The sequence below is a fragment of the Anopheles marshallii genome, chromosome 2 (assembly GCF_943734725.1).
Source record: "Anopheles marshallii chromosome 2, idAnoMarsDA_429_01, whole genome shotgun sequence".
Taxonomy (NCBI): domain Eukaryota; kingdom Metazoa; phylum Arthropoda; class Insecta; order Diptera; family Culicidae; genus Anopheles; species Anopheles marshallii.
This window is the reverse complement of record NC_071326.1, coordinates 39,702,829-39,727,749: the sequence shown is the minus strand read 5'-3', so window position 1 is coordinate 39,727,749 and position 24,921 is coordinate 39,702,829. Positions and strand designations below refer to the sequence as shown.

Below are 24,921 nucleotides of genomic sequence, written 5' to 3'. Positions count from 1 at the left end.
TTGCCCGGCTTCCTACAGAGCACACTGGCCCGGATGCTCGTTGTTCACGGTGACCTGCTTCTGATGCAGGCGGATCTATTCACACCTTATAACGCGTCGTACCACACGCCCAACATGGTTACCATCTTTGTGGAAACATTGAGCGAGGACGTGAACATTACTCATTTAAACCTCTGGCTCGATGCAACACCAGATCACGTAGTTGTAGTCATACTGTTCGAACTAACCAATCCAACGTTGGTGCCTGTTGTTGCTGAACACTTTCTAATACACGGAATTGCTAATTTGGTGATGATTTCTATCAACCAAGATCACATCTTCACATTCAACTACGCTCCACTGAGGATCCTGACGCACGCTGGCTTTCCTCACCCGCAAACATTGTTGTACAATCGGCTAAACGAGTTGAAAGTGAACTCTACGATCATTAGCTTCGTAAAAGACGTTTATAGCAATCCTGTTGAAGGCGATACCGAAGGAGAAGACGCTAAGCTGTTCAAACTGTTCTTCGAAAGGTTCAACATAACACCGATATTTCAAGAACCCGTGTGCGACGAAAATCTATGGTTTTTGCAATGTCTAGCACATTTGAATGGTCACTTCCTGGGGAATCGCGTCGATTTTCGTACGTATACTTCTCAAATGGTTGACATAATTGAAATAGACAAGCTTGTTATTTTCGCTCCTAAGGGAGAACCTTTGACTTTCACAAAAATTCTGCTAAAACCGTTTCAAACCATCGTGTGGATATCGTTACTAATTATATGCTGCATCGTTTATTTGCTTTGCCACCTTATGCCGAAGTTTATCCAAAATGATTTACTTCTGCTTGCCCTGATGGGTATAGAAAAGAAGAATCTACGATTTACTAGCCGCTTTGAAAAGCTGTTTGCTGCTTCCCTGATTATATTGTTCTTTCTACTCAAGTGTGGCTACGAAACTAAATTTATGTCGTATATTATCAACACACCTACCGAGCCCGACCCAAGGACGATTGCAGATCTTCGTCATAGAAATTGTCAGATAGTCGTCAACACTAACTTACACAAACCAGGCCTGTTTCGTGAACAGTTGGCTGAGCTAATGCTATTGTCAAATAATCGATCATTCGAAATAAGGGACAAAGCTTTCCTAACCAATCACGGTGGTCTAAAGTTGATGTTGAAGGATGCCGTTAATATTGATCCCATCAATGGAAAATACCGTTACGTTATGCTTCAGGAAACACTAGGCGAAATAATTCCATTTTTCTACTTTCGCAATAATAGTCTATTCCAGCAGAAATTCACAAAATTCCGGCGATATGTACATGAGGCGGGACTGCAACAACACTGGAGAAGAATGATTATTACATCGCATGACAACAAACGGAATACCATCATAAGAAATATTTCCAGCATCAAACAAGAGATTGTTCAGGCTGATACACTGAAACCAATTTTCATCTGCATTGTACTGCAATGGCTGCTGGCAGTACTTATTTTCGTGTGTGAATTTGTTGTGTTTCATTTACTATCGTGGAAGTGAAGGTGTAGTGCAGCCGAATTGATAAGTTAATGTTACACATACATGCATATAATCTACATTTAAGAAACATCACAAAGTTCGTAAATAGGCTGTCAGCCTATTGCATCGCTATCACCAAAAAGCACCTGTTTGGATAAGCTAGTTCGACTATAAGTAAACGTTTGTCATCTCTCAGTAAAAAAGAAAATCACACACCGCCCAAATAATACAAAACACGCCAAAAATTGCATGGGAGTATACTACCGACAGGCAGGCATAGTATGTACCAACTCAAGCACAATAAATAATTCCAATGCTTCGTCTGGTTGTTGTTGAATACTATTTTCGCATCTATAACTCTATAATTTAATTTTAAAATTGACTTAAAAACATATCAACATCTGTTTCAATCAGTGTTGTTTGATCATTGCTTCGCGGTGTAGATGGACGAACTTATAAAAATGCATTCATTCTATAAACTTCGGAACTAGCAATATCCAAGATTACAAAGTTGGACCATTCGTCTTCATTTGGTGTACCAAAGCTAAGAAATTGTTTTCATATTTGTTATACAGTCTATCCATCACCCATCATTCATCCGAACGTGGATCATTTTTGCAACACTTGCAAAAAATGGCGCGAAATACAACTGTTGGACCGGGCGACTTCCGTTTCTTAAAAGCAATGTAAACAATGTACAGGCAATACCCAAGATACGTTATTATAGCGGACCACCTATAACACAGGTAAAATCCGCGTTTTTCGAATTTCCACGTAAGTCGAATCCGGGAGTAAAATCTTTTATACTTGAAAGTTACAAAGGTGAATTGCTTCTCCACATTTAATTTTTTCAGCAAATCAGGAGACTATGAAAGAATACATTAAAGTAAATCAAAACCAATTGTTTAATATGTCAAAGGACGGAATTTTCAATCAATTTTTCTATTTTTGCTTACATTTTGTGTTTTTAATTAATTCAGAATCGCTTATCTCGGGGACTGATTTATGTGAGCACGTGATTTTTTCCCGCATGATAAAGCAGGACTTGGAAGTCAGTTGATGTTTTGAAGTTGAAAAGCATTTTTTTAACGTAGCTATTATTTACTGCAAGCAACAAAAAATGTAAATCTCATTTCGTTACCCCTTTTATGGACGTGTTTCTGTGCAACCGCATACACGACGCACCGAATAGTGCGTTAAAAATACACACCACCACATCAACGCTGTTCGTTAACTTACGCACACACTCTTCAAGCGCGACGTTTTGTTATCGGCACTGCTAAACAAGTGCCCCAAGTGATGCATTCATAATAGTATTGTGTGAACCGTTGTAACGCATTGAACCAGACAGCATGAGCAACGACGAGAAGTACGTCTTCTACGGAGGATCATTGGAAGAACCGATCGACGCTGGCTGTCGATCGCTCGGTGAATTGATCATCAAACGTTTGAAGGAGAACGGAGATGGAGTAACATTCGTAAGTATCGGCGGGTGGCGAAGAAACATTCGATGCAAATGCACGTAACAGCTTCCTATCTGTGCTGCGTAGATCGATGGCGTGACAGACGAAAAGTTCACGTTCGCCGATGTACTGGAACGGTCCGTTCGGCTGGCAAACCGGTTCCACCGGCTGGGCATCAAGAAAGATACGGTGGTGGCTGTTATGTGCGAGAACCGTATCGAGATGCCGATCGTGACGTTTGCGGCGACGTATATGCGAGCGATACCGCTACTGCTCAACCCCGGGTACACCGCTACGGAGTTGGCGCATGTGCTGAAGCAGACTCAACCGCGTGCCATCTTCGCGTCGCCCCTGGCTATGGCCACCCTGCAACCGCTGCTCAGGACGGTACCGTCCATAAAATTAACCGTGCTGTTCGGCGACAAGAAACCGCACCCGAAGGTGACGCTGTTCCGGGAACTGTTCGATCGGAATCGGGCTCAGTACATTAGCTTCACACCGCAGCCAGCGCAGCTTGAGGAACAGGTGGGCTTGATGATACTATCCTCCGGCACTACCGGTCTTCCAAAGGCAGTCCAGCTAACGCAATACAACATCATGTGTGTGCTGGGGTACATGCGTGAAAACTCCAACGCCATACCGTTCGAACAGATCGGACTGGGACTGCTACCCTTTTTCCACGTGTACGGCTACATGATACTGATGCACTCGCTCATCAACCGGAGACTATTGGTATCGTTGCCCCGGTTCGAACCGACGCTTTTCCTGTCCACGATACAGAAGTACCGGGTGACGATCGCATCCCTTGCCCCACCGCTGATGGTATTCCTCGCAAAGCACCCGCTGGTCGACAAGTACGATCTGAGTTCGCTCGTGTTTCTCGGCTGCGGTGCAGCCCCGCTCAGCAAAGAGCTCGAGCTGGCCGTCATGAAGCGTTTGCCGAACCTGCTGATGATTCTGGTCGGGTATGGGCTGAGCGAAACTTCGCTCGGCGTAACAACGCGAGCCTCTGACGTGCACGGTAGTGTCGGCAAGGTAAACAAGCTGAGCTGGCTGAAAGTGGTAGACGTGAAGACGGGTCGTACGCTCGGTCCACACGAGACGGGTGAAATCTGCGTCAAGGGTCCGCTGGTGATGAAGGGATACCTGAACAATGAGCGTGAAACGCGCGCTATGATTGATCGTGACGGTTGGCTGCACACCGGCGACACCGGCTATTTCGACGAGGACGAAAACTTCTACATCGTCGATCGCATAAAGGATCTAATCAAGTACAAGGGATTCCAGGTGCCACCGGCCGAGGTGGAAGCGGTATTGCTGACGCACCCGAGCATCAAAGACTGTGCCGTGGTGGGACGACCGGATATGTCCGCCGGGCAGCTTCCAGCAGCGTTTGTGGTGCTACAGCCGGGCGCTAACCTTACCGAAACCGAGGTGGTACAGTACGTCGCCGAACGATTGTCCAAGCAGAAGCAGCTACACGGCGGCGTTCGTTTCGTGCACGAAATACCCAAAACGGCCAGTGGGAAAATTTTACGCCGCGAGCTGGTTGCACTATTCCCGAAGGCGAAGCTCTAAATCAAGCGAAAGTGATACGTCATGCTGATAAAACTGGATCATAATCGTAAGCGTAGGTCAATAAATGAGGGGGACAGGGTGCGCGAAGCAAATAAACAATTGTATCACCACAGCGATAACGACCCATCAACGTGGAGCTGTTTGTTAAATAGCGGCCCCCGGGTGATAACGAATAACTGCTGGTTCATTGGACGAATTTTTGGCCGCATTAGTGGAGAGATGCCGGCACTGATTCAGTGAAAAAGGGTACGCTAAAAAAGACTGTAGACGATATTCAATGTACGTACACACTACATATGTAATTAATTTGATCCAGATTGTGTAGATAGGCATAATTGGGGATTTATTAGGGGTTAATAAATTGAACCTGTTTCATAATACCACCTGCCCCGTTGCAAATAACGAATGTGGACAGACGCTACGCTTTTGTTATTTTGAATATAAAGCAGCCGTCTTATCTACGGGACGCTAAACGAAATATATTTTCGTACTACTTGATAACATTCGTCACAAACACAAAGACGAAGAAAATTGTCTTCTGTAAAGGTGCACTTGCAGGCCCATCACTAACACCCAAACGCCGGCTACTCCATGCGGAGCAGTTTTGCCATTCAGACACAATCGATCGAGCCGGTATGGAGCAGCAGGCAGCATCTGAGCGTTTTGTGCTGTACGGTGGCGATCTGCGTAACAGCATCGAGGCTGGTTGTAACAGTTTAGGCGAGCTGGTCGTAAAGCGGTTACTTCGCAATGGTGACGAAGTGGCACTGGTAAAGTAAACATTTTGTTTGTTTTTAAATTCCAATTTTAACTCCAAATTCTTACCATCGACCTTCTCGGTAACAGGTGGATGCTGTTTCGGGAGAAACGCTTACGTACCATCAGATTCTTGCCCGTGCACTCAAGCTGGCCAATCGCTTCCATCGGCTCGGCATAAAGCGTAACAGCGTGGTTGGAATTTGCAGTGAAAACAGCATCCACTTCCCCATCGTTACGTTCGCAACGATCATGCTCGGCGGTACTGTGCTACCGATCAACTACAGCTACAGCCCTTCCGAGTTGCAGCACGTACTGCAGCTAACCAAACCAATCGCTCTGTTTGCGTCCGAAGCACCGCTTCGCAAGATCGTCGCTATGCGGAACGCTCTGCCATCGGTTAAACTGCTCGTTTCGCTCGGCAAGGATCGTCAATCGCGTGGAGTGGCCCTGCTGAGTGATTTCTTCGATAGCAGCCCGGTCAGTAATATGCGCAGTTTCACGCCACAACCAGTTCCGCTGAAAAAACAAGTCGCCGTGATGGTGATGTCGTCCGGGACGACAGGACTCCCGAAAGCGGTTCAGCTAACGCACCACAACGTGATGACGGTGATGGCGTACCAGGCGGAAGATCCACGCTACACCGAATTGCCCGTACCGTTGCGTGTACTTGGTCTGTTACCGTTCTACCATGTGTTTGGTTTTATGCTGTCGCTTAACAGCTGCCTTAACAAAGTTCCCATGGTGGTGTTGTCCCACTTTGAGCCGAACCTTTTCCTGCGCACCATTCAAGATCATCGCATTACCATGGCAAGTCTCGTGCCACCGCTTGTGGTCTTTCTCGCCAAGAGTCCACTAGTGGAGAGTTACGACTTGCGCTCACTGTATGCAGTGCTGTGCGGTGCTGCTCCACTCAGCCGGGAGATAGAAGAGCTGGTCCGGTCCCGTCTGCCGAATGTGCACACGATCCGCACCGGTTATGGTATGAGTGAAACTTCCCTCGGGGTCATATCGCGCACAAACGATAAGATTGGTTCCGTTGGCAAGGTACATAAAACCACCTACGTGAAGGTGGTTGATCTAGAAATGGGTGGTGCGCTTGGTCCAAACCAGACCGGCGAGATCTGCATCAAGGGTCCACTGGTGATGAAAGGCTATCTCCACAATGACCGCGCAACGTCCGAAATGATCGATGCCGATGGTTGGCTGCACACCGGAGACATTGGATATTACGACCAGGAGCAAGACTTCTACATTGTCGATCGCATTAAAGATCTGATCAAGTACAAGGGATTCCAGGTGCCACCGGCTGAGCTAGAGGATGTGCTGCTCAGCCATCCAAAGGTACGGGACTGTGCAGTGGTTGGTGTTCCGGACGAAATCGCCGGAGAACTCCCGGCAGCTTTCGTTGTAACCCAACCGGGCAAAGAGGTTACCGAACAGGAAGTAATCCAATGCGTCGCATCCAAATTGTCACCCCAAAAGCACCTGCGCGGAGGTGTTTTCTTTGTGGACGAAATACCCAAAACGGGCAGTGGTAAGATATTGCGCCGTCAGCTTCGCGATGCTTTGCAACAGCGAAAGTCGAAACTGTAATCAGGCAAACTATTAGTAATCTGCATTTTGGGGCACATTAGTTTAGGATATCGGTTTCGGAATTGTTATTGTGAAGTTTAATAAAAGGCCCAATTTATAATGCTGGACTACAATTCTACTGCCAGGTTTAACTATTTCAAATCATTCCAACCAGTGAAAATTAAACTGAAAAATTCTTGGCGGATTTATTCATTATTACATTTTCTGCTCCGTCGAACGAATTCAATACCATCCATCTTTTGATCATCAACCACTTTAACGGCGTCATTTTGGTCATTCTAAATCCCTATGAACACCTCCATGGTCGATTTGAGTTTCAGTTTTCAGCTCGAACATAAACCGCACTGCGACAAGATTTGTCAGCAAACCCGCCCCCGCCCTGCAAAAAGGTCTGTTACTGCGAAACGGATAATAAAACGGGAGAAATTAATTCACCATAGAACACGCTGGGAAAGGTTTAAGTGTTGTTTTACACCAACCAATCGTCACGCTAGTGTCCTTTTTTTTTTCGTTCACCACTTGCGTGGATCCATTGAGTCCCTCCACGGTCCTCTCGTGTTTACTACCACAGCATCAATTCGAAACGGTTCATTGGGGGCTTTCGGCTATTCTGGAAAGGAATTTTAATTTTGAAGGATAATGAATTCACGGAATATCCGAATATCTCTTCCGTGGGTTTGGTACGTAGCAACAAAATAAAATTCAGATTCCGAAACACATTCAACGCATAGTGTTTATTGAGCTTCCCTTTAGTATCACCATAATCGACCATTCCACGGCTGCTTCTTTCAACGGCTGAGGGAAGGAAATCGTACGATGGTTTTTGTGGTTATTTCTATTGGCACGTTACCGAAAATCACCGAAGCATGGCGTCTAGTTTGTTTTTTTTCCTCCTACCAGTCATGCCACCAATCCCATCAAAGAATCAATTTCACTAATTAACTGTAAAACATCCGCACATCTCGGTACCATCAACCATGCCGGAAACGGTATACATAAGAAATAACATATAAGCCCGAAACAAACCAACCAACCAAAAAAAAAAATATTCGCACGTAACTGAAGTTAAGCTCCCGCTTTTTAAGGAACGACAGATAATTTGTGACCATGTCAACTGGGCCGGTTCTGTGCAATCCACAGCAAATAATTATCTCACCAGCAGCAAATCCGTAAGCCACTGATGTTGTCTCCGCTTTTTGCGAGAACCTTTCAACGAAATTAAACTTGCCGTGCTATTTTACGTTGAACATAAGAGCGTAATTCCACTAAAAACCCAAAACTAAACACACACTAGCATTTGTATTCGAGAGTGCGAATTACGAAATCCTACTTGAGCAACAGTACTCGACGGTTTTGGCTATAATGAAAATTCATGAAATAAATTGATTCTAATTTTTTGCACTGCATCACTATTATTGTTGTTCTACTTTACAGTGGTTAGTGTGCTACGGAGATAAGCACATTGTTATCAACAGAAGGAAGCTATCTTGGGACAATATTTGGCGTGAATTGTCTGCGTATATCAACTCGTGAACAACCCTTACATTACGGTTCCTAAATAAATGAAGAAAATGGAAAGAATTGAACGAAATAATTCCTTAACTACCCCTTCAACACGTACATCGATAAGGTTCAAAAGCTGTGCATCTTCCAGCGCCCTTCAGTATTCATGTTTCTTTTCATTGCGAACATAATACAATGCGGTAGGGAAGCATCAACTCCCAGTATCTTCCCAATGCCGACCAGCTTCTCCTGCCCGCCGTCTTTATCAACGTCTCGAGAGATAACGAGCGTGCTGCTCTTTTAATCGTCGTCCGTTTACTTCGCATCCAGTGTTACTCTAACCATCCGTCGCTATGGACCAACCCGCATTCGACGACACTTTGATCGTACGTGGTGCACCAGCACCAGCAGATCTAACGTTGGGATCACGATCGCTCGGTGAACTATTTCTGAAAGTGCTCCGCAAGACTCCGGCCGGTGTGGCACTGATAGATGGTGTAACTGGAAAGGAATATTCGTACGCCGAGGTGCTTAAAACTTCCTGTCAGTTGGCCGCCTATCTGCAGGAGCACAACGTTAAGCGCGGTGATGTGGTGGCAATAGTGGCCGAAAACCGTAAAGAGTACCCGATCACGATCATTGCTCTGTTCGCGGTCGGCGCCACTGTCGCACTGTTCAATCCAAATTACACCTCACGTAAGTTGTTGCTTCACCCGATAGTTACCAAAACCGTCATTAAGAATTTCATTTACGCTTCCTCCATCGTAAAGGCGAGCTCGTGCATGCGTTGAACGTTACCGGGCCAAAGCTTGTGTTCGTTTCATCGTTGGCTAGTGGTGCGCTGCTGAAAGCTAGCCGATCTGTCAAGCAGGGCTTCAACGTTATCTCTTATGATGCACTGGAACGTGGGACAACCTTTGACCAGTGTTTACGGCGCGCAAGAAAACGCCTTACGCCAGATTCACTGCTTCCCGAACCGGTAGATATTTCCGACGAAGTGGCTATCATAGTGATGTCCTCCGGTACGACTGGTTTACCGAAGGGTGTTCTTATCTCACACCGTAATGTGATGGCAACGATGGCCAATGTGCGAGAGGTGCTGGAGAAAGGTTTCCCACTGCATTACAGCCTCGATGTGCTGCCCTGGTTCCATGTAGCCGGCGGTATTGCTATGATAAGTCGGCTCGGTGCTAACCTTACCATAGTCTATCTGCCACGATTCGAGCCACGCACCTATCTGCGCTGCATCGAACGGTATCGGCCGAGCTTCCTCAACACGGTTCCGCCGATTGTCGTCTTCCTGGCGAAACATCCGGCCGTACCCGAGTACGATCTGTCCTCGGTGCAAACGATCGCCTGTGGTGCAGCCCCGCTCAGCCGGGAAGTTGAAGAATTGATCGTCGCACGGCTGCCGGGCGTAAGCATCCGGCAGGGCTACGGGATGAGCGAGACTACGCAGGCAATCACATTCAACGATGGAGAGACGCCCAAACCGGGTAGCATTGGGAAAGTGCGTTCGGGGCAAATGGGTAAAGTGGTCGACCCTGATACGGGTCGTGCCCTTGGTCCCGAACAGCACGGTGAGCTTTGCTTTAAGGGCACTTTGATCATGAAGGGTTACATCGGAGGCGAACGTGTGATCGATGCCGACGGTTGGCTTCACACCGGCGACATCGGATATTACGATGCGGACGGGGATTTCTACATCGTGGATCGGCTGAAGGAGTTGATCAAGTATAAAGCGTTCCAGGTGGCACCGGCTGAGCTGGAGGCACTGCTGTTAAGTCATCCGGGCGTTAATGACTGTGCCGTGGTTGGTCAAACGGACGAGCGTGTTGGTGAGCTACCGACAGCATTTGTAGTAAGGGCCGAGGGTAGTTCTGTTACAGAGGAGCAGCTTATTAAGCACGTGGAAGAACGAGTGTCTAAAGAGAAGAGATTGCGCGGAGGAGTTAAATTTGTTGAGGAGATCCCCAAGACGGCCAGTGGCAAAATATTACGACGTACGTTACGAGAGTTGGTAAACCAGAAGGCGAAGTTGTAATTTTGTATAACAACTTTATCAACTATTTCTGTTATATTTACAATACTTTGTTATGAAATAAATTAATGGTTTAGAAGAATATTGCATGTACAGTAATAGAGGTAATCGAAACAACAGAAAGAGTAGTATTCAATTATTCAATCAGTAGGGGTAACATTTGAAAATACTTCAAGTTTTTTTTTGTATTTTGTACTGTTAATATAAAACATGTCTGCCGTAGAACATTTAATATTTTTTCATTGGTGAGGGTGAGATATATCATTATCGATAGTATAATTTTACAATTAATTACGAATTACTGAATTACGTTCAGCAATAAAAATCCTCCAAATGTTGTCCCAATGAGAATAGTGCAAACAACGAAATCAGTTAGGCATTCCACTTTAACTGTTTAGCACAAGATTTTCCCCCATCATAGTTCGATAATTCCAGAAAAAAATATCATGTAATACATTGCTAATAAATATTGATAATTTAGCTAAAAACCAGTTTCCACCATCTAGGCTGGACACTAGTCACCAATACCTTCCGACTTTTCATATCACGAGCTTTGGGTGTCTAAGAGAGGGAATCAATCCAATGTTACTCAATAAAATAATTATCTTGGATGCTTTCAAATAATTGCCGGGACGAACAAAACTATATGAAAGAAGAAAAAATAATAAAAAATTAGAAAAAAACGGGACGGTTTGGTGGTCTATTGATAGCAACGCCGGTCTGCACACGACAGTACCCAGACATCATCCCATCCGGACCGTTCCCCCGTAGCTAGGACTGTCTATCCGACTACATGGTAAAATAAGTCGATACGACTCGGTCATTCGTACGACATGAAAAACTTAATAAAATGCGACAGTAATACGAAGAAATTTCAATTTGTTTAACAAATGCAACGCTAAATGTAAGTTATCGAGTCTGCACACTCTGGTGGTTGCTTATCGACTAACTTTTTATTACAAATGACACGCACCTTACACCTAACTAGAACAAATACATGGATAAAATACTTATTAATGCCTTACGATCGTATACGATGCGGTAACTTGTATGTTAACAATAAATTAACGAAAAAGATATTTAATAAAAAAATGACTTCCCATGTCCTTACCATACCAATACCTGACCAATGCGATATAAACAAAAAATGTGCGATGACTTCACGATTTTAAGATAAAAACTGTGTTGCTATCCCTACCCAAATCCAATTACAAAGCACACAGAACATCTTTTGTCGATCGAAAAGATGCATTACACTAATGCAGCCGGGCAGTTTGGGCCGTCGATCGATGAGAAACGCACCCCAAAACCATCACTAAACAAATTCGGAACCAATGACCATCGAGCAAAGCTGTAGCACACGTGTGGTGAAAAACGAAATACAACAAACCATAGCACAGAACACGGCGCCATACCGAAGCTGCATCCACATTTTTCATCATGCAGTACACTCTACACGATGGGAATATATCTACCAATCGGCTACCAACGCAGCCCTCGAGCACAAAGCAAGATGTGTGCCGTATCGGTACGAAGCAGTCTGGGTGTATACAAATAATCATTCAATTAGTCTGATTAGGTTTCGTTCGATCAATCGATCGATCAGTTTTAGTTGTACACCCGGGGAGCCTCTCAAATACGGCTACCGACTAAAGCTGGAAGTGGGCAAGTTAGGAAGTATTGCATTTTTTTGTTGTTGGGCTGTGTGTATTCAAATGCTGTGTGCCACTTTTTTCATCGCTATCGCTTCACACCACAGTGAAGATTGAAAATTGTGAAAGCAGGCAGGGAAGCGGTGCTGCAGTGCATGCCACTATCAGCCTTTATCCCTTCCCTTCCTATTACCTACCATTCAACATTCCTTTCCGACATACCGGCGAGCGATGGAAAACTTCTTCCTTCGAAATCGGATTCACCGTAAAGTGAAGCGAAAAATTGCCTTATCCCATAAATGCATCACCTTCAACCGGACCAGCACGCGATGAAGATGGACACGGATGGAGTGGATCAGATGTCCCGGTATGGCTCTGAGTGGATGTGTGTGTGTGTCTGTCTATCCCCGAATCCGATAAAGGTCAAAGTGAGCGAGCCCAAGTCCAATCTTCGATACGAACTAAACTCGGTGGCGTAAACTTCCACACGCAGTGTAGATGCGAAACGGTGATAAAGTTTGGCGCTCGCCCACTACCACCGCTTAGAAGCCATAACCTGGCAAAGACAAGCCGACATTGTTGGGCCTGACGGTTTCGTTTGATATCGACAGCCCATCTCGCAGGGATCGGTAGGAGTGAAACAACTATTGTCTACCGCTCACCAAAAAGGTAAGATGTGATGGAAGTGAAACCCCACGGGAACCGTTTGTGAGTTCCGGGCACGAGAAGATAGACCGTGGCCCGAGCACAGCGTGCTTGTTTCCTGCTCCCAAATACTACTGGGTCGGTTTGATGGGTTTGATCGGAAAGAACCAATATCGAACGCGTTCCACCGGGTATCGGAAGCAAACTGAACGTGGCGCACCGGGAGACCGGGTAAAACATCTATAATCCTGCTCATAAATATTCAAAACATTCGCAGCACAAACCACCGATGAGCGAAAGGTGAGGAATGCATAGTAGTGGTGTTGGTAGTAGTAGTAGTACTTGTACCTTACTGGCAGTCTTTGCCACTACCGCCACCGCTAGTGGCAGCGTGGTGCACCTTCACCAACAGACGCGAACGTATTTGAATGAGCTACCTGCCGGAAAGTACAACACTCCAGCCAGTTGAAGCCCGAGAATGAAGGTCCCCAGCCCGTGTACTGGTTCCGGAAAGCTTCACGGTGCGGAAAACTGAGCGAACGAGATGCGTAACGCCCGGCACGATGCTGTCTCACATCCCGAAGGTGAAAGCTTTCGCAGCGTGACCCGACATCACTAAAAAACCCGAATGTGTTCCACATCGGCAACGTCACACGAACGCCATCAGCTGGCTTTTCCGGCCGGAGCTTTTCTTCAAGCACACAAACACACACACACACACGGACGGCCACAGTTTGCGCATGAGCTGAAGGCGATGGATAGATTTTAGAACACACGCTACCGCCTCCGGTGCGTACCTGCTCCGATGTAATACTACGTCACACCGTACGCCGTAGTACCGACCACGTGCGAGTGACGTTAGACGTACTGACGTGTACCACATTCGTTCCTGACCTAGCTGAAGTTTTTCTCCCGTACCGTTCCGCTTTTCAAGGTACCAGCGAGATCTAACACGTACAGTGTCCTTACCAGTGAGCCAAGCGCATACCGGCTGGGTACCACACCGTATGCAACGTCTGCGTTACCTCCCGGTCAGTTACGGGGAATGTCCCGACCAGCCGGGCAGCTTCTTTTGATCTTTCAACCGGAAGGTATACATGTTTACCATGCTGCTCTTTTAGTCATCTTTTTTTAAACACAACTTTTCCGCATCGTACAACGCTTCTGGTTGGGTAGAAGGCATTTCAGGCACCGATCGGGAATATGTCCTTGGTTGGGCGGGTGTAGACTCGAGGAACCAGCAGACACACACACACACAGGTATGAAAGCGTTGTCATTTTTCACACCCAAGCTCGGAGCCGTCAGGTTGGGCCCCCGTTGACGTGTGCCAGGAGCAATTTCAGTTAGGCAACATCAGTAAGGCAAAGACATAGAAACTAGGAGAGAACAGTCCGAAAAAAACCTCCCGGCTGTACATTCACCGACGACAGCGGAACAGCCCGGAGTTGTTGGCTATTTACTTTCGGTCAAAAGCAATCCCCGAGTTGCCAAAGCAAATGAGGAAAGAAATTACCTTATCTTGCAGGACGGTTCACACCGTACACTTCCACAACCGAACCAAAAAACTGACCCCCCGACCGCCGACACGAACCATTCCCCGATGCGTACAAAATTGTTTTGTCATTTCATTCCACCGTCAGCGTACAGGATGCAGCACCATTTTAAACCCGTACTCTCCACCACGGGCTGTATAGCTGGTCCGGGTTCGGCCTGCTGGATGTGGTTTTGCCTCTGGGGTCAGTACGAACAAACCGGACTGTGGTGGATGGGTTAAGCAACCGGCTTCCTTGCTCGTCTCGTAACCAACGACAATAATTGTGTTGCCGAAAACTCGACTCGGCAAACAAAGTTTTGTTCCGATTTGCGTCTGAATTGTTAGCTTACGGCTAAGGACATGTGGCAACTGTGTGCTGTGCTGTGAATGGATTTTGGGGAGGTTTTTTTTTTGCTTCAATCCGGTCGCTCGGAAGTGCATCGAAGATGAGAAAATGAACTGATGCAACTCATGGTTCTTTATACCAAGAAAGCACCGGGAAAATATTACCTTTTTCAAACTAATCATGATGTTTCTCCAAGGAAATTATGATAATTGATTTCGAAATGTTGTAAATGAAGTAGTACAACCCTATCTTAAAAAGTCGAGTAGCGATTAAAATTATTGTTAATGTACGAACTGTAAATAAAATATAACCATTATTTTCTATAAATAAAGCGTTCAATTTGTTAATTCAAAACACATCCATTGAACAAGGAAAAAAATCTTTCGTGGAAATTCTAACAAAAGACATAAATTTCCTTTTGTTTTCGACCCATAAACAACGGTCTGTCTTTCACAAAATAAAACCTACAATGGATTATACCTGCGGATGAGATTGGACTTTTTGACAGGAGCTTGTTGCTAAATGACCTATCACAAAATGACATCTCATAATAGACCACACCCTGTTGGTCCCACCAAATACTCCCACCAAATAATAGCAAATGGAGAGGAGGTATTTTCATTCTTTGCTCGACATTTTCGATGTATCTACTATTTGCAAAATTATATTCAAGTAAAAAAGTGATGTTTATACTAAAAAGGGTAAACTAGTCACCGATAACAACAAACGATCATACTAAAAAAAATGTGTTGATGAACGGGATGATTGTAACCATTGTAACAAACCACATGTATTGTTAATTAATTACAGCTTGACAACCACTCCTAGGCGTTTTATTAATTTTGTAGTGATGTTGACATCTGTGTGGTGAACGTTTGCCTCATGAACACTAATGCTATTTTGATAAGTCCACCAAATACACAGCATCCATTCAAACAATAAATCGTTTTGCTGCGGTTTTCGTTCTTTCGCAGCAAGTGAGTGACTGTCTAAAATTAAGTAACGTCAATATTCCTAAAACATATTCCATCAGGATAACCTTCCTTATATTTTGTAGCAAAATCTATCAAAAATCTATAGCTCAACCATATATGTTACTGTATTGGTGTTCCATGGAAAAAAAACACCGTATACATTTTAGATTTACTTTTCAGATGTTTTAAATCAATTTCCACACGATACTCATGCACCGCGGATTGGAACAGACTGCGACAGACGTAATGATAACATGGTGACGGAATGGAACTGAATGAATGAAACTCATCCCGATTTGCGGCTTAGAACCGTAGAGTCAGAGTTTATATTACGACCACAATGTCACTCGAGTGTCAGCAGTGTCTCTAGGTTGTCTCTAGTTTAGTATTGTAGTTGTATTGTGTTGCATGGTGAGCGATGGTGATATAGATTTCTATAGACGGTAAAATGTGGCTTGTGGTTATTCAAGTAAAAAAAACTTTCAAAAACTGTTTACTAAACTTCGTCATCTTAAAGTGAAGCTATTATAAAATTGATTGAAATTTTGCTTTAACCATGCCTTTGTACCTGTCACTTGTTCGGTATGAATTCGCTTTACTTAGAAAATAATACTGTAAGTATTGTTGATCTTTAATAACGCCCAACAATTACGCGATACATTTAACACTCTTCGTAGACACAATTCCTATGCCCTGACCGTGAAACGAGACAAGGAAACAACACCAGCAGTATCATAATAGAGCTTAAACCGTGCTTTACTGATCGTTCCTGGCCTGCCAAAGGTTTGATTGCAACACACAATCGCAGCGTACAGAAAACACAGCGACCGTTCTATGCTTCACCAACGAGACGTTAGGACGCTAGACACTCCGTTCCACAACCAACCGACCCACCTTTCGCTAGTTTTAATTTTCCACTTTTGTATTCAGAAGTGAAGACCGTGCCCCGAACCGGGAACGAGTTGATGGCTCGCTTCGACAGCTCCTAGCCAGGGTGCTGCTAGTGACGCTGTCTGACTTTCTAATACCCACCACCGTGCTTCTACACGACGGTGGCAGCCATTTCAGCAGCAAATGGTACACTTCACAGCAGCTTAGCAAAACGCGGGCAAAAACAAGTGCCAACCATTCGGGATCGTTCTTTAAATCCTGAAATGGTGATGCAGTGTACGATGCTCCCGTGTGTGTGTTTGTGTGTGCAATTAATAGAGAAAACAGCTAATTTCTCTTGCATTATCCCGTCGTCAAGCACGTGAAAACGGTTTTTGTGTGTGTTTTTGCATGAGCCAGCGGTTTGCCACTTGTTGGGAAGGGGCAGGAACCCGACGATGGACCGAGCTTAAATCAACTGATGAAGTAAGGGCTAACAAACATATCAACAAAATGCCAGCTCATGGTGAAAAACCGGACATACCGAAACGTGCACATGCAATCTCGGGGATTCTTACCAAATCCGAGATTTCTACACCGAACGATCAGCGCTAGTGCAAAGATCAAACCCAAAGCAACTACAGCAATGAAAGGGCGAGGGGGTGGGGGAGGGGGGGGGGGGGAGTTGATAAACGTTGAAGGGAAACAAACCTCTCAAACAAACCGAAAGTCCCTGGAAACCTTCGTTCTTTAGCTGCTCTTACCATCAAACCCGCCCAGACCGATACTGGCTTCATCGTTGTTCCTTTGTGCTGACTAAAAAAAAACCAACGTGTTATAAAAAATAAAAACCATACCCTTTAAACCAGTTCACTATCCAGCGGCTATCATCGTTCACCTTTTTAAGGCTGTCCAGATCAAGCTCGCCACTACCGGGCACACATAATCGTTTGCTCTGGACGCGAAACTCCGAAAGCCAGACAACGTAAAGGTATTATGAATAAATAATACCTTCAACAGTGTTAAGTTTCATTTGTTCTCGGAATTAAAATAATTAACGGGGATTGTTCACTACGTGATTTTAAACCGTACGTACAGTATATAGGCAAACTGACAACTGCTTGTTTATGATGTTATTATTATATAATATTATATAAATTATATATTATATTATATAAATTATAGTTTATAATTTATGTGCAATGGCTTTAAGGTAAAGTAAATAAGGTAAATAAAATACACGAAAGTCTGATATTTCATACATCATATTTCATTTATTCTGTCTGTCACGCGGGTTTAATAAAAACTTAAAAAATTGCTTAAAACTAAAAATTAAAAACTAAAGTAAACCTAAGGAATGGGGACGGATGAACCGGGGAGAAAACGCGGGAATACAAGATTTGGGAAAGCATAGGATCGAAGTCGAGCCCGAAATGCAGCAAGTGTGGAATGAAAATCAAATAGATTGGTCACAACATTAGACAGACGAAAGCATTCGTGGAGAGGTTCATTGTTGCTAAACTGCGTACGTCGTCTAACAATAGATAAAGAAGTACGGTAACGTAGAGAACGGCAGATCTAGAACTATCGAGGTTGTTGTGCCGATAAAGAAGATATTGTTGTTAATTTAGCTTAATTTAGTTTCAGTTAAGCTTGTAAAATAGTTTACGGTTTCAGTATCACTTAGCAAGAAATTCAAATCAATCAATAATGGTCGCTATACTATCCCCAAAGAAGCATCATGTCCATCTGTTACACTGCTTAAATGCACATAATAATGATAACGAAAAAAATTCCGCTAAAAATCACCAGCAAAATGGCCACAATATTTCTTCCACGTCACTGCTAGCAAAGTAATTACTAAACAGTGGCCACTTTGCAGCACGATAAATTATACTGCTCAACTAAGAAAAGGGCAGCAAACAAGTTGCGTCTCATGTTCTACTTCACGCCGTGTGACATCATTCGTTTCCCGCTGCGCGGTACGAATTCCTGTACACCTGTGCCCGGTGGCACGGTTGATGTAGTGGCCCGATACCACTGCAATCGATAAATAGCGCTGTCCATCAATGGCCAATAAATTCTCCTTAACCAGTGTTGACAAGCCCGCGCCCAATTATCCTATCGGGCAGTAAATTTCGCACTCTCCGAGCGCGCTGGATCGTTAGCGCCATTTAGGAAATCAGCGCGAAACGCCGGGTCTTCGACGGCAGCATCGATGGCCATCATTCAAAATTCCGGGCTAGCGATTGCACCGTCACGCCACGGTCAGCCGTCAGACCGTCGATTTTCCACCGAACCGCAGTCAACCATTTGTCACGCTGCCGGAGCCCAACGAAAGAACGCTTTCCGTGCCCACACCGACGCCGTGGCTATGGCGAAGCTTCTCCATCCTACCTTGACTTTGAAGGAAGACGAACGTGTGCTCATTGTCATAACAAAAAATTCTGGATGCGATGGTTTGACTTCACCCAACAACGGGAAAATAAAAGAAATTATACCATCCTATCTTTCACACCACTTGCTTCTTGTAAGAGCGTCCCATTTTTTATCCTTTCGCTTTATTCGTTTCTAAAAATCTTACGCGAACGGTAAACTTGCGCTGCAAGAACAGTGACAGCCAAAAAAAAGTCATCATCCAGCCACGTCCAGGACTGAATGGTGTGAAAATGTTGACGCAGAAAGCTATTTACCACACGAACAAAAACCCTTGGCATTCCTGCCAGGCTATCGCGCTAAGAATGCACGCGATGCTCCCCAACTGAAGGCGGGAATTCGCCTCCACTAGGCCTGACAATGCCGGGAATGGTTAAAGTGGCGGACGCGTACGCATGTTATAAATTACCTCATCAATTTTTCATTGTAAATATTCATAACGTGAGAAGTTTGATCAAACTGTCTGGTTTCGATCAGTACGGTACGGCAACGTTCTTTTACCTCCCGCTGTACCGGTTTGTGTGAAAAGTTTTGCGAAACATTTGCTTCATACATTGATTATTTCACTGAACGGGATGATGCTTTGATAAATATGATTTAAATATCGAGAACTTTTGGAGATTATACAACAAATTGTACTTAAAACGTGCTAAATTATGTCTATTTGAGCTATTTTATTTTAAATTTTGATCCAATACCGGGTTTAAATTTATGAAAGAATGCGATTAAAAATGTCAATATAATAAAAATGATTGTAACAAAATTCGTTGTACTAAAATTAACCTTGTTGTCTCCAACTTTTGAGCTAAATAATGAAGGAAGTGTGAACACGAACAATCGTTGGTGCCTTGGCGATCGACAACCCCTTTGTTTTGTACTCAAAAATATTATAGCGGCACACAAATTATACTCAGAGACATTAGGAAGGTTGAAAGTGCCAAGGCAGTGAAAAGCAATACATCCCAAATCTCGATAAGTGCTGTAAGAAAGAACATTTCCATATCGCTTTTCCATGCCAAATGTCGTCGAATCAACAGTTGGAATGATGTTAGAGTGTACCAAAACGTGTAACTTCTTAATGCACTATGTGAAGTACCTGGACCCCACATATAACCTGTCATTAACCATCAAGTAGGTCTCATCATCCATTAAGACTGAAGTTTTGACATAAATTATTGCCTTTTTACATTAGTAATCATTAACTGCCCTTTCCTGGTTGCAATCAGTGGTCAAATGGGGGTGGGCACGATGGACATTTTCGTATAACGTCTATCTCGTTATGATGAGATCACTTTACCGTCGATCTTAACCTTTAGCTTCTGGCACACGTTTTAAAATCCCGTCTGCTGTCGAAGACTCAGATTTTGCCATTCTCCAATAAATGGAGGATATCATAAATGACGCTTCAACCATACCAGAACAAAGTGTAAAGTCTCATGACGCTCAATTTCTTCAGCATGGAGTAGAGTTTGCCACATGAGCAATGATTCGAACAGCTGATCCGCGTGTTTAGTTTTTTAGTTGCTGTCATAAACTAACTAATAAAGTCATCCAGTTTTTGCTTATCCACAGTAAGTTAACTGCAATATAAAATACATTGCCAAAATGTAGTTGGAACTTTAAGTTGTTTATAGCGTATACTTATAGCGCTTGTTCCTTGGGATCCTGTCAAGATGAAATTCAATTAATTAGTTTGTAATGTGGTTTTGGTTTATATTTCAATTCTTCTTTGAATTTAATTTTTTGTGTAACAAATATTCAAATTTACTTCCTAGCCATATCAGAGATTCAATATTGCTATTTTTAAACAGAATTACGTTAAAATAATGAAGTGTACGTGAACATGTCATTACTTTTCTTTGTTTACCGCAAGATTATTCGATTTATTTAGTTATTTATTACATTTATAACGGCACTTAGCTTTATTATCAGCCATATATTGACTGAGGAGAGTACAAATTCCTCAAGGCATTTCCTCCTTGTCTTTTGCCTTATCCGGGGTATGATCGGTTGATTTGTTCAGTTAATATTTTCAGTTAATTCATTATAAAATATACGTGTACAGTTTGTTTCAAAGGTATTTTTTATGAATCCTCGGGGTATTGAGACAGCGTATACAATAGAGATACTCTAATTCTTCAACACAACATGAGTATGCTACAAAACATTTCAGAGCTACTACACGCTTCTAATTTTGTTGCAAATTCCAGTACACAAAACAGCATTGAACATTGAAATACGTTGCATTCCAATTGTTCTGAGCGTTCAACCTACGTTGAACCCGAATACCGGAGTGACAGTTCGAAAACTAACGACCAAAAGTGGAGCATAACGATTTTTTCCCAAACGCTCGGACAATTTTGCTCTCATACACGCACGGACATCACATTCGTTACACAAGGCATCTCACGGTGTATTATGAAGAGTTCGGGCTTAGACCAAGTTTAAGCGCTTGGGCTAAAATTTTACTCCAACTGTCCAGCCGATTTCCCGATCACCGGCAGTCGATTGTGTTCATTTATTTTATACGTGATACAGTACGCGCACTGCATGCTCGCAATTGCACATTTCTTTACTTGAAATGCAACAAAAGAAGCTAGCGAATGGTACAAATTAAACTTTCGAAATGGCATCTGCTGGCGAAGGTAAAACGTCAACGAAACAGACAAACCGGTTAAATGAATGCATGGAAAATGGGACCCGCGCACGATTTGCTTCCCTGGCCGCAAATGAACTGAATCGTTCGGGTTTGTGTCTGTTTTTACCTTTTGTTTTTTTTTTGTTTTCCCCGTAGTTTGAGTTCCCCAGGTCCAAGTTTCAGGTCGGCACAAGTGTGATTTCATTTGCCAACCGACCAATCTAGCGCTAAAAAAAGATGTGGAAACTTTTGTGTCGGTTTGTGACATGACATTAAAAAAAAACCGGTAAAACCAAGTACGGAAAACAAATCCAATCACTACCGAGCCGGGCGCTGCTGATGAAATGGTTTCCAGTGGGCAAATGCACAAGAGGAACATAATTTTTAGCATGCAAAACAAATGATAGCACGGGGCCAAACGTCCGTGTGCCGTTGGCGCTAGTTGCCGTTGGAAGGATTCTAATTAGGATTGGCAGAAAATGGGAAAATGGATTCGTTTGTTGTGAATTGAATGGAGTAAAACCTTTCAAGTAGCAGTAGCAAACTATTTCCCAGCAAAAAATAAAACGCACACACACAAAAGGGTTCAATCCGTTCTTTGTTGATTGCATGTATTCTGACGACTCAATGCATTGATAGAAAGCCTTCAAAATGTATATAATACAGCGGTTTGACTATTATTTAAACGGATTACATTTTGTTCTGAAAAGGTCTCCCATGTACGTAATGCATTGTAAATAATCTCTTTACATTTGTATTAAAGTTCAACACATTGCCATTAATGACCTGAAACTATTAAAGTGTTACGGCGGAGTGGTTACTCGAACATTATTTGCGGACACGGACTGCTTTCTTGTGATATGTATGACGATATGACGATTTGGCGATGTGATATGACGTATGTAGCATTTCGCTCGATAATTGGAACGGTTTTCGATAAACGGTTGTAGTGCATTAAATTATATGGAATTAACTACTATTTTTTTGTTTTGTAGAATTAAATTCCTCACAATTTACATGCAAAGGTGCGCGATTCACTGAGACTGCAGACAATGTTTTGTCTTCCTTCCGGTATTTCGGAATCGTGCAGGCAGTGATGTTCACTCCTCGAAGGTTCATTTGATAAGACTCACTTTCGTCGCACTGAGAGTGTGTCGCAGTCTAAATCGATCGATCAAAAATCGATCAAAGTCATATTTATTGACCCCTGGTGAATTAATCCCTAGTGTAAGACAGATTTCTAAAATTGAGGGTGTAATATCAGACAATCAGTAATTATTTAAACTAAACGATAACAGAATAGGTTCAACAAACTTCCATTAATCGATATCGATGTACCATTATCTCTGGTACATACTTGATTGATTAGCGCTTCAAAAGAATATCCCACATAAAAATGATAATCATGAAGAACTCATAGATATATTGTCTATATATTTAATTCATATTAATCTTAAATAAATATTATGATTGTACATTGTACTATACTCTATTCAAAAGTATTCTTCTACCACTACTGAAACCCCTACTAAAACGTTAAACTCGACGATTATATTGAAACAAAATTAAATCTAAACCAGCATCAATAAAATTTAAGTTATTAGCAAATATGGAAGCTAATCTTAATAACACGATGAAAATGACATATCACAAATGGAAGATTTCAAACTGGCAGGTATCAATTTGTTGTTGACGAAACGAAATAAAAAATGAAACTCGCTTGTCGTTAAACGGTTCGCCAAAAATAAAAAGACGTACCCCGGAAATGACAAAGTTTATGTTGGCAAACTGACCGCGAAAACACCGACCACTGTCGCGTGAGGTCTGGAAAACCCCTGTCACCAAGGCTGAAAATCGAACACTACTCAAAAAGGAGTACTAGTGTCCAGTTCATTTGGAGGTTCTTACTTCCGGTCCGAACACAATCAAATTTTCGAAAGAAGTATTTTCACAATTGCTTTTCGTTTCTTCTGTCCTTTTTTTTTCAAACATCGTCAAAAAGGGAATTTTTCAAGAAGTCTTTTGTTTGTCGAACAATAATCCTGCAAAGAAACAAAAACATTTACGTCGTCAATGCACCGCATGGGACATCGCTTCCATACACACACGGATCATTCATTTCCGCATGGTTTTGCAGAATGGAAAATATGCATCGAAAAACACCCAATCCCACCCAGCCGTGTGGTATTTTACTGATTGAATTCAAATTTCTGATTCCTGCAGCTTGATTTCACCACGTTGGTTTTCAATGCTGTGCCTTACACCGTACCTCCGAACCATTCCTAAACCGGTTCCGGCCAGCTCCAACCGCGGTGATGCGGTAAAATCCTTTCAAATTTATCGAATGGAACAATAAAAGTGCATACCATCAAACCAAATCCTCCACCAGCGCCATCCATCCACACGTACCACGGCAAATCGGATTGTCCAGCCCGAAAAACTCGTGGCTCGTGCTGATCATCAAAATCCGATTGTTACAAGGATTACACAAAACCACCGGCCTAAATAAACAGGAAATAGCACATGTCGCCCATACGTACCTCGCATCGCGTACAACCCAAAATTGTTCTCCAAAACACGCATGTAGCCAAAAAAAAGCAGCTCCCCGGTACCACCGACAAAATGATCCCCGTTAATGAGATTACAACGCGTGACAAAAATGATACGAGTTTGTCATAAACGAGCGCTCCTTCTATTGGTGCGAATGCCATGCATCGCCGTGCGCATACATCCAAAAGCTTAAACACCCCCCCTCACACACACGGGCGCATGCATACGGTACGAGCGCAGCCACAAAGTCATTCCTGTGTTGGCTGCGTCCGTTATTTTTTATGTGATTTTAACGAGCTCGCGGGTTGCCGGAGCGAGTTTGAAGTTTGGAGGCGAGATTTACACTGCAGCATGCCACCAACCGGAGCGCCTCGTAAAGACGACGATCTGTCACGGTGTACAGCACTTCGTGTACTTACTTCCGGTCTCTGATAAGACAGTCTCCACCGCCCCCCTCCCTAGCCCAGCAGCTGCAAAAACCCATCGGTTGTACGGAGCGGTTCCTGTTCGCGTTTCTTTGCAGGCAGTTTTATGACACTCCGGCGCACTTATTTGCTCTAATCTTTCGCACAATCGTTTCGAGCGACCGTTAGTGGCATGCTGTGCGGTTACCAGGTGACCGGTTTACTTCAAATCGCGTGGACACTGTGCCCACAATGCATCGACAACAGGATACACTTACCCTTGAGTTGGCCCCGAGAGCGTGTCGGTGTGTGTTACGTTCTAGGAGTACATTTAATGCATCACTTTGACTCAATAGGAACACACATGATTGGATAAATAAAGTAACAAAAAACACTTTGAATAATATAAAAGTTCGCGTAATGTGAAG

The 24,921-nt window shown here is 43.5% G+C and overlaps 3 protein-coding genes across 3 annotated transcripts; all 3 read left to right on the top strand.

Annotated features, from left to right (window-relative positions):
• The first annotated feature begins 2,858 nt into the window (after positions 1 to 2,858).
• On the top strand, positions 2,859 to 4,547 carry LOC128710071 (uncharacterized). The gene is made up of 2 exons (XM_053805111.1): positions 2,859 to 2,984; positions 3,057 to 4,547. Exons 1-2 carry the CDS (start codon positions 2,859 to 2,861, stop codon positions 4,545 to 4,547), a joined length of 1,617 nt encoding a protein of 538 aa, XP_053661086.1.
• Positions 4,548 to 5,182: 635 nt separating this feature from the next.
• On the top strand, positions 5,183 to 6,899 carry LOC128717948 (uncharacterized). Its single transcript, XM_053811624.1, has 2 exons — positions 5,183 to 5,317; positions 5,394 to 6,899. Exons 1-2 carry the CDS (start codon positions 5,183 to 5,185, stop codon positions 6,897 to 6,899), a joined length of 1,641 nt encoding a protein of 546 aa, XP_053667599.1.
• Positions 6,900 to 8,755: 1,856 nt separating this feature from the next.
• Positions 8,756 to 10,446, top strand: LOC128715088 (uncharacterized). Its single transcript, XM_053809974.1, has 2 exons — positions 8,756 to 9,098; positions 9,173 to 10,446. The coding sequence occupies exons 1-2, from the start codon at positions 8,756 to 8,758 to the stop codon at positions 10,444 to 10,446; spliced, it is 1,617 nt and encodes a 538-aa protein (XP_053665949.1).
• Positions 10,447 to 24,921: the final 14,475 nt, after the last annotated feature.